Raw genomic sequence first — 11,316 nt, 5'->3', positions numbered from 1 at the left:
GTTCCGGGCGCTGAACGCTGGCAGCGTGAAGGCAGACTTGGACTGGAGGGACTTCCAGCAGAGACTGGACAGTCTGGAACCATTCATGGTGATGTTGACGCATGAAAGGACAAACAGTACACACTTTAAGCGGACCACTACGTTCACATTTAAGTTGACAGGGAAGTTGGAACTAAAGTTGACAATTAAGTTTACATCTAAGTTGACACTTAAGTTGAAAGTTGAACTAGAATTTAAGTTGAAAATTACCTTGAAATTTAAATTGACACTTAAATTTAAACTAGTTGACACTTAAGTTGAAACTTAACTTGAAATTGAAGTTGACAAGTTTAAATTGAAGTTGACACTTAAGTTGACAATTAAGTTTAAATTGGATTCGACGCTCAAGTTAACCCTTAGGTTAAAAGTTAAGTTTCCACTTAAGTTGACATTTAACTTGAAATTTAAGTTGACACTTAAGTTGGAACTTTATTTAACTTTACATTGACACTTAAGTTGACAATTAAGTTTAAATCTAAGTTGACACTTAACTTGACACTTAAGTTGAAAGTTAAACTTAAATTTGAGTTGACAATTACCTTGAAATTTAAATTGACACTTAAATTGAAACTTTAGTTGACACTTAAGTTGGCAATTACGTTTAAATTGGAGTCGACACTCAAGTTAACCCTTAGGTTGAAAGTTAAGCTGCCACTTGAGTTGACATTTAACTTGAAATTTAAGTTGACACTTAAGTTGAAACTTTATTTCACCTTACATTGACACTTAAGTTGACCATTAAGTTCAAATCTAAGTTGACACTGAAGTTGACACCAAAGTTGAAAGTTAAACTTAAATTTAAGTTGACAATTACCTTGAAATTTAAATTGGGACTTAAATTGAAACTTTAGTTGACACTTAACTTGACAATTGAGTTTAAATTGAAGTTGACACTTAAGTTGACAATTAAGTTGACAATTAAGTTTAAATTGGGGTTGACACTCAAGTTAACCCTTAGGTGGAAAGTTAAGTTGCCACTTAAGTTGACATTTAACTTGAAATTTTAGTTGACACTTAAATTGGAACTTTATTTAACTTTACATTGACACTTAAGTTGACAATTAAGTTTAAATCTAAGTTGACACTTAACTTGACACTGAAGTTGAAGCTTAAGTTGAAAGTTAAACTTAAATTTAAATTGACAATTACCTTGAAATTTAAATTGACACTTAAACTGAAACTTTAGTTGACACTTAAGTTGAAACTTATCTTGAAATTAGAGTTGACAATTAAGTTTAAATTGAAGTTGACAATTAAGTTTGAATCGAAGTTGACACTTAACTTGACATTAAGCAATTAAGTTTAAATGGAAGTTGACACTTAAATCGAGTCTAAATTTAAACTTAGTTGGCAACTTAAGTGTCAATTTCAATTTAAACTTAATTGTCAACTTAATTGTCAACTTCTATTTGAACTTAATTGCTTAATTAATTAAGTTGAAATTGGCACTTTAAATCAAGTTGACTCTTAACTTGACACTTAAGTTGAATTTTAAGTTGAAACTTAAGTTAAGACGTCTACATTTAAGTTGACACTTAACGTGATACTGAAATTGACACTTGAAATTCAAGTTGACACTTAAGTTGACACTTAACTTGACACTTAAGTTGACACTTAAATTCACACTAAATTTAAACTTAGTAGGCAACTTAAGTGTCAACTTCAATCTAAACCTAATTGTCAACTTATATTTAAACTTAATTGCTTAATTAATTAAGTTGAAATTGACACTTGACATTCAAGTTGACTCTTAACTTGACACTTAAGTTGAATTTTAAGTTGAAACTTAAGACATTTATATTTAAGTTGACACCTAACGTGATACTGAAATTGACACTTAAAATTCAAGTTGACACTTAAGTTGACACTTAAATTGACACTAAATTTAAACTTAGTAGGCAACCTAAGGGGTCAATTTCAATCTAAACTTAATTGCCAACTTCTATTTAAACTTGATTGCTTAATTAAGTTGAAATTGACACTTGAAATTCAAGTCGACTCGTAACTTGACACTTAAGTTGAATTTTAAGTTGAAACTTAAGTTAAGACATTTACATTAAAATTGACACTTGAAAATCAAGTTGACACTTAACTTGAAACGTAAATTAACACCTGAGTTGACTCTTAAATGTAAAGTTTGGTAGACACTTAACTTGTAAGTTAAGTCGACCTTTAACTTGACGTTTAAATATAAATTTAAGTTAAGTCGACGTTTAACTTGACGTTTCAATATAAATTTAAGTTAAGTTGACTCTTTACTTGACACTTAAATTTAAAGTGAAGTTGACACTCAAGTAGACTCATTGATGTAAAGTTAAGTAGACACCTTAGTTTAGATTTCAGTGGACAATTAAGTTGAGAGTTGAGTGGACAGTTAAGTGGACACTTAAGTAAGTGTTGTGTTGGCAGGTGAGACGCAGGGACGGCACACGCATGCTGTGCCACCCGTCCTTCAGAGAGTGGTTGGTGTGGAGAGGCGATGGAGAGAGCAGCGACTTCCTGTGCGAGCCCAGGTGATGCAACATGTCTCTCACTGTGAACGCAGCCCGCGGGTTTAAAGGAGCCATACGTCTAAAGGAGCCATACGTCTAAAGGAGCCATACGTCATTGTTTGTGTCTGCAGGAGCGGCCATGCCCTGCTGGCCTTCATGTTCTCCAGGCAGGAGGGCAAGTTGAACCGGCAGCAGACCATGGAACTGGGACACCACATCCTCAAGGCTCACATCTTCAAGGTAGACATGTACTATACAGTATGTATAATGTACACATAACTATATACATGTACTATGTATAATGTACACATAACTATATACATGTACTATGTATAATGTACACATAACTATATACATGTACTATATATAATGTACACATAACTATATACATGTACTATATATAATGTACACACATGTATATATAACTATATACATGTACTATGTATAGTGTACACACATGTATATATAAGTACATACATGTACTATATGTAGTGTACACACATGTATATATAAGTACATACATGTACTATATGTAGTGTACACACATGACTATGTACTATGTAAATATTCCTTGTGTTCCAGGGCCTGAGCAAGAAGACGGGCGTGTCCTCCAGCGTCCTGCAGGCCATGTGGGTGAACTGCAGCACTGATACTCTGTCTGCTGCCCTGGCATCCCTCAGGAACCTCTACACCCCCAATATCAAGGTCATCTACATTGTATCGCACTACTGCTAGATAGATAGATAGATAGATAGTACTTTATTGATATCAGTCATGGCAGCTGTACACCCCCAACATCAAGGTGACCTACATCACCCATGTATCTGACTACTGATATCAGTCACGGCCCTTGTACACCCCCAACATCAAGGTGACCTACATCACACATGTATCTGACTACTGATATCAGTAATGGCACCTGTACACCCCCAACATCAAGGTGACCTACATCGTATCTGACCACTGATATCAGTCATGGCACCTGTACACCCCCAACATCAAGGTGACCTACATCACACATGTATCTGACTATTGATACCAGTCACGGCCCTTGTACACCCCCAATATCAAGATGACCAACGTTGTATCTGACTACTGATATCAGTCATGGCACCTGTACACCCCCAACATCAAGATGACCAACGTTGTATCTGACTACTGATATCAGTCACGGCCCTTGTACACCCCCAATATCAAGATGACCAACGTTGTATCTGACTACTGATATCAGTCATGGCACCTGTACACCCCCAATATCAAGATGACCAACGTTGTATCTGACTACTGATATCAGTCATGGCACCTGTACACCCCCAACATCAAGATGACCTACATTGTATCAGACTACTGATATCAGTCATGGCACCTATACACCCCCAACATCAAGGTGACCTACATCGCACATGTATCTGACTACTGATATCAGTCATGGCACCTGTACACCCCCAACATCAAGGTGACCTACATCGCACATGTATCTGACTACTGATATCAGTCATGGCACCTATACACCCCCAACATCAAGGTGACCTACATCGCACATGTATCTGACTACTGATATCAGTCATGGCACCTGTACACCCCCAACATCAAGGTGACCTACATCACACATGTATCTGACCACTGATATCAGTCACGGCCCTTGTACACCCCCAACATCAAGGTGTACTCCATCACACATGTATCTGACCACTGATATCAGTCATGGCACCTGTACACCCCCAACATCAAGGTGACCTACATCACACATGTATCTGACCACTGATATCAGTCACGGCCCTTGTACACCCCCAACATCAAGGTGTACTCCATCACACATGTATCTGACCACTGATATCAGTCACGGCCCTTGTACACCCCCAACATCAAGATGACCTACATTGTATCAGACTACTTATATCAGTCATGGCAGCTGTACACCCCCAACATCAAGGTGACCTACATCACCCATGTATCTGACTACTGATATCAGTCACGGCCCTTGTACACCCCCAACATCAAGGTGACCTACATCACACATGTATCTGACCACTGATATCAGTCACGGCCCTTGTACACCCCCAACATCAAGGTGTACTCCATCACACATGTATCTGACCACTGATATCAGTCATGGCACCCGTACACCCCCAACATCAAGGTGACCTACATCACACATGTATCTGACCACTGATATCAGTCACGGCCCTTGTACACCCCCAACATCAAGGTGTACTCCATCACACATGTATCTGACCACTGATATCAGTCACGGCCCTTGTACACCCCCAACATCAAGATGACCTACATTGTATCTGACTACTGATATCAGTCATGGCAGCTGTACACCCCCAACATCAAGGTGACCTACATCGCACATGTATCTGACCACTGATATCAGTCACGGCCCTTGTACACCCCCAACATCAAGGTGACCTACATTGTATCAGACCACTGATATCAGTCATGGCACCTGTACACCCCCAACATCAAGGTGACCTACATCACACATGTATCTGACTATTGATACCAGTCACGGCCCTTGTACACCCCCAATATCAAGATGACCAACGTTATATCTGACTACTGATATCAGTCATGGCACCTGTACACCCCCAACATCAAGATGACCTACATTGTATCTGACTACTGATATCAGTCACGGCCCTTGTAAACCCCAACATCAATGTGACCTACATCACACATGTATCTGACCACTGATATCAGTCATGGCACCTGTACACCCCCAACATCAAGATGACCTACATTGTATCAGACTACTGGTATCAGTCATGGCACCTGTACACCCCCAACATCAAGGTGACCTACATCACACATGTATCTGACCACTGATATCAGTCACGGCCCTTGTACACCCCCAACATCAAGGTGTACTCCATCACACATGTATCTGACCACTGATATCAGTCATGGCACCTGTACACCCCCAACATCAAGATGACCTACATTGTATCAGACTACTGATATCAGTCATGGCACCTGTACACCCCCAACATCAAGGTGACCTACATCACACATGTATCTGACCACTGATATCAGTCATGGCACCTGTACACCCCCAACATCAAGGTGACCTACATCACACATGTATCTGACCACTGATATCAGTCATGGCACCTGTGCACCCCCAACATCAAGGTGACCTACATCACACATGTATCTGACCACTGATATCAGTCATGGCACCTGTACACCCCCAACATCAAGATGACCTACATTGTATCAGACTACTGATATCAGTCATGGCACCTGTACACCCCCAACATCAAGGTGACCTACATCGCACATGTATCTGACTACTAATAATCCCGTATCGCTCTGAAGGTGAGTCGTCTGCTGATGCTCGGCGGCGCTAACGTGGACTGGCACACGGAGGTGGTAGGACACGCCCCCATCCTGGCCGTCCACGCCCACCTGGGCCACGCGGAGATGGTGGCCCTACTGTTGGAGATGGGGGCCGCCGTGGACGGGGCCGGCGACAACGGCGTGACGCCTCTGTGCTTGGCGGCGGCGGCGGGACACGATGACATCATCGGGCTGCTGTGCCGCAAGGGGGCCAAGGTGGGTCAGCGGAGAGGACTACGGAGTCTACTGTGGAAAGATCTAGTCCCAGGTCTGTGTGCAGGTGGGCGGGGCTGACAAGAGCGGCCAGTGTGCGCTGGTCCACGCCGCGCTGAGGGGCCACGCCCACATCATCCACACCCTGCTGGGCCTCCACTGGGGCCCCCGGGACCCCGCTGACCCCCAGCAGGACACCACCGTGGACAAGAAGCAGGCGGTGCAGCAGGCGGTCACAGCCGCTGCCAGCGTGGGACACACGCAGGTACGCCGGGCTTTTATTCTGAAACTTCATGTCTCAATAAATAGCTCCTCCTGCAGCTACACCGGGCTTTTATTGTGAAACTTGGTCTTTTACTAAATAGCTCCTTCCTGCAGCTACACCGGCCTTTTATTGTGAAACTTCATGTCTCAATAAATAGCTCCTTCCTGCAGGTACACCGGGCTTTTATTGTGAAACTTCATGTCTCAATAAATAGCTCCTTCCTGCAGGTACACCAGGCTTTTATTGTGAAACTGATGTCTCAATAAATAGCTTCTTCCTGCAGCTACATTGGGCTTTTACTGTGAAACTTCATGTCTTAATAAATAGCTCCTTCCTGCAGGTACATTGGGCTTTTATTGTGAAACTTCGTGTCTCAATAAATAGCTTCTTCCTGCAGCTACACCGGGCTTTTATTGTGAAACTTCGTGTCTCAATAAATAGCTCCTTCCTGCAGGTACACTGGGCTTTTATTGTGAAACTTGGTGTTTTACTAAATAGTTTCATGCTACAGGTACACTGGGCTTTTATTGTGAAACTTGGTGTTTTACTAAATAACTCCTTCCTGCAGGTACACCGGGCTTTTATTGTGAAACTTGATGTTTTACTAAATAACTCCTTCCTGCAGGTACACCGGGCTTTTATTGTGAAACTTGGTGTTTTACTAAATAGCTCCTTCCTGCAGGTACACCAGGCTTTTATTGTGAAACTTGATGTTTTAATAAATAGTTTGATGCTGCAGGTACACTGGGCTTTTATTGTGAAACTCGATGTCTTACTAAACAGCTCCTTCCTGCAGGTGGTGAGGAGCCTCCTGGACTCGCAGGACCAGCAGCTGACCGTGCAGATGGACGCTCACGACTCTCTGTGGGGAGAAACAGGTGCCTTTCATTATTCATCCGTTGTTTACTTTCCTCAGCGACACAGGTGTGAAAACTACCAACAAATATGTGCTGGCCTACTTTTAACATGTTGTCCTGTGTCCCAATCTGTGAGTTGGAGGTGTAACTGTTCAAAATGAGCTACAGAGCTAGCCTAAAATGCTAACACTCAGCATGTGTGCTAACAGTTAGCATGTCTCACATTTAAGTAACACGACTGTAACGGAGACAAACATGTAACAGTAGATGAAAAAACATGCTCAAGTTAGCTTGCTAGCATGCTAACAATAATATTACTAATCAAATCTACTAATTCAAGTTTCAATCAATCAATCAAAAGCATGCTAGCACACAAACCAAGTCAATCAATCAATCAATCAATGTTTACTTATATAGCCCTAAATCACTAGTGTCTCAAAGGGCTGCACAAACCACCACGACATCCTCGGTAGGCCCACATAAGGGCAAGGAAAACTCACACCCAGTGGGACATCGGTGACAATAATGATTATGAGAACCTTAGAGAGGAGGAAAGCAATGGATGTCGAGCGGGTCTAACATGATACTGTGAAAGTTCAATCCACAATGGATCCAACACAGTCGCGAGAGTCCAGTCCAAAGCGGGTCCAACTCAGCAGCGAGAGTCCCGTTCACAGCGGAGCCAGCAGGAAACCATCCCAAGCGGAGGCGGATCAGCAGCGCAGAGATGTCGAGGCGGATCAGCAGCGCAGAGATGTCCCCAGCCGATACACAGGCAAGCAGTACATGGCCACCGGATCGGACCGGACCCCCTCCACAGGGGAGAGTGGGACATAGAAGAAAAAGAAAAGAAACAGCAGATCAACTGGTCTAAAAAGGGAGTCTATTTAAAGGCTACAGTATACAAATGAGTTTTAAGGTGAGACTTAAATGCTTCTACTGAGGTGGCATCTCGAACTGTTACCGGGAGGGCATTCCAGAGTACTGGAGCCCGAACGGAAAACGCTCTATAGCCCGCAGACGTTTTTTGGGCTTTGGGAATCACTAACAAGCCGGAATCCTTTGAACGCAGATTTCTTGCCGGGACATATGGTACAATACAATCGGCAAGATAGGATGGAGCTAGACCGTGTAGTATTTTATACGTAAGTAGTAAAACCTTAAAGTCACATCTTAAGTGCACAGGAAGCCAGTGCAGGTGAGCCAGTACAGGTATATATGTATGTATATATGTATATAAAGGTATATACAGTACAGGCGTAATGTGATCAAACTTTCTTGTTCTTGTCAAAAGTCTAGCAGCCGCATTTTGTACCAACTGTAATCTTTTAATGCTAGACATGGGGAGACCCGAAAATAATACGTTACAGTAGTCGAGGCGAGACGTAACAAACGCATGGATAATGATCTCAGCGTCCTTAGTGGACAGAATGGAGCGAATTTTAGCGATATTACGGAGATGAAAGAAGGCCGTTTTAGTAACGCTTTTAATGTGTGCCTCAAAGGAGAGAGTTGGGTCGAAGATAATACCCAGATTCTTTACCGTGTCGCCTTGTTTAATTGTTTGGTTGTCAAATGTTAGAGTTGTATTATTAAATAGAGTTCGGTGTCTAGCAGGACCGATAATCAGCATTTCCGTTTTTTTGGCATTGAGTTGCAAAAAGTTAGCGGACATCCATTGTTTAATTTCATTAAGACACGCCTCCAGCTGACTACAATCCGGCGTGTTGGTCAGCTTTAGGGGCATGTAGAGTTGGGTGTCATCAGCATAACAGTGAAAGCTAACACCGTATTTGCGTATGATGTCACCTAGCGGCAGCATGTAGATGCTGAAGAGTGCAGGGCCAAGGACCGAACCCTGGGGAACTCCACACGTTACCTTAACGTAGTCCGAGGTCACATTGTTATGGGAGACACACTGCATCCTATCAGTAAGATAAGAGTTAAACCAAGACAGGGCTAAGTCTGACATACCAATTCGTGTTTTGATACGTTCTAATAAAATATTATGATCGACGGTATCGAAAGCAGCGCTAAGATCGAGGAGCAGCAACATAGATGACGCATCAGAATCCATCGTTAGCAATAGATCATTAGTCATTTTTGCGAGGGCTGTCTCCGTCGAGTGATTTGCCCTGAAACCGGATTGAAAGGTTTCACATAGATTGTTAGACGCTAAGTGTTCATTTAACTGCTCCGCAACAATTTTTTCGAGGATTTTTGAAATAAAGGGAAGGTGAGACACCGGTCGGTAGTTTACCATGAGGTCAGGATCGAGGTTAGGTCTTTTAAGAAGAGGATGAATAACCGCTTTTTTGAATGCTAGGGGAACAGTGCCCGAGGAAAGTGATAAGTTTATAATATTTAGCACTGATGGACCTAATAATACAAAGAGCTCCTTGATCAGTTTCCCAGGAAGAGGGTCTAGTAAACATGTTGTTTGTTTTATTCCATTTACACGTTGTAACAATTCCTTTAATGTTATTTCCTCAAAACGAGAGAAACTATTTTGGAGGGCAGTATCCGCCGTATATACAATCGTGTCAGTGTTAATAGAACCCCGTTGTAGCTGGGACGCATTGTCTTTAATCTCCTTTCTAATGACTTCAATTTTCTTACTAAAGAATTGCATAAAATCATCAGCTGAGTGGGTGGAGCTACTGGAAGGAGTCCCTTGTTGGGTAAGCGATGCTACCGTACTAAACAAAAATTTAGGATCGTTTTTATTACGGTGGATGAGATTTGAGTAATAATTAGCTTTAGCTAAGGTAAGCATGCGTTTATAAGTTATTAAACCATCACTAAATGCTTGATGGTGCACCTCAAGTTTAGTCGTGCGCCATTTGCGTTCCAGCTTTCTGCATAATAATTTCTGAGCTCTAGTTTCTTCTGTAAACCACGGGGTGCGCTTTTTTGGAGCCTTTTTTAACTTTAGCGGTGCTATGTTATCAATGGTTTCGCGCAGGGCGTCGTTAAAGTTGTTAGTGAGGTTATCAATAGAGCCCACATACTTTGGGAATGGTGCCATTACCGAGGGCAGTAGGTCAGCAAGAGTTGTCGTTGTGGCCGTATTAATGTTGCGGCTGCTATAGCAGTTATTATTATTATTAGTTTGACGAACATGCGTCTGAACCTCGAATTTTATAAGGTAATGATCGGACAATACTTTAGTATACGGGAGTATCGTAACTTTGGAAGCGGTGATACCCCTGACAAGCACTAGGTCTATCGTATTACCGTTGCGATGCGTGGGTTCATTTATTATTTGTGTGAGACCACAGCTATCAATTATAGTCTGGAGCGCTACGCACGGTGGGTCCGATGGGGTATTCATATGGATATTAAAGTCCCCCATTATGATTATATTATCGGCGTGTGTCACTAGATCAGCAACGAACTCTGAGAATTCATTGATAAAGTCCGAACAGGGCCCTGGGGGGCGGTAGATAACAGCCAGGTGTAGAGGCAGCGGTGTGACAGACCTCATAGTAAGCACCTCAAACGATTTATATTTATTATTTATGTTAGGACTAAGGTTAAAGTTTTCGTTGTATATTAGTGCGACCCCCCCACCCCTTTTAAGCGGACGGGCAATATGCGCATGTGTAAAGTTAGGAGGACATGCCTCATTTAGCGCAAAAAAGTCGTTTGGTTTAAGCCAGGTTTCACTGAGACCGATGACGTTAAGATTGTTGTCTCTGATAATATCATTTTTTTTTTTTTTTTTTTTTTTTAATTTTTTTTTTTTTTTATGATAAATGGTTTGTACTTGTATAGCGCTTTTCTACCTTCAAGGTACTCAAAGCGCTTTGACATTACTTCCACATTTACCCATTCACACACACATTCACACACTGATGGAGGGAGCTGCCATGCAAGGCGCCAACCAGCACCCATCAGGAGCAAGGGTGAAGTGTCTTGCTCAGGACACAACGGATGTGACGAGGTTGGTACTAGGTGGGATTTGAACCAGGGACCCTCGGGTTGCGCACGGCCACTCTCCCACTGCGCCACGCCGTCCCTGCATTAACTAACAACGTTTTGGGAGACAATGATCTTATGTTTAAAAAACCTATATTATAGGTAGTGGGCTGTTTTAGGGAAT

At 42.2% G+C, this 11,316-nt stretch overlaps 1 protein-coding gene across 2 annotated transcripts in view; it reads left to right on the top strand.

Annotated features, from left to right (window-relative positions):
• tanc1a (tetratricopeptide repeat, ankyrin repeat and coiled-coil containing 1a) overlaps positions 1–11,316 on the top strand; it is a 163,048-nt gene that overhangs the window by 129,211 nt on the left and 22,521 nt on the right. For both annotated transcript variants that reach the window (XM_061887613.1, XM_061887612.1), the window contains exons 10-16: positions 1–88; positions 2,449–2,552; positions 2,663–2,771; positions 3,114–3,236; positions 5,856–6,092; positions 6,157–6,354; positions 7,151–7,232. The exon at positions 1–88 is cut by the window's left edge and continues 113 nt beyond it. In XM_061887613.1, the coding sequence (XP_061743597.1) occupies positions 1–88; positions 2,449–2,552; positions 2,663–2,771; positions 3,114–3,236; positions 5,856–6,092; positions 6,157–6,354; positions 7,151–7,232 (941 nt within the window). The remainder of the gene's footprint in view (positions 89–2,448; positions 2,553–2,662; positions 2,772–3,113; positions 3,237–5,855; positions 6,093–6,156; positions 6,355–7,150; positions 7,233–11,316) is intronic.

Source organism: Nerophis ophidion, linkage group LG25 (genome assembly GCF_033978795.1).
Source record: "Nerophis ophidion isolate RoL-2023_Sa linkage group LG25, RoL_Noph_v1.0, whole genome shotgun sequence".
Taxonomy (NCBI): Eukaryota; Metazoa; Chordata; class Actinopteri; order Syngnathiformes; family Syngnathidae; genus Nerophis; species Nerophis ophidion.
This window is presented reverse-complemented; position numbering and strand designations above follow the sequence as displayed.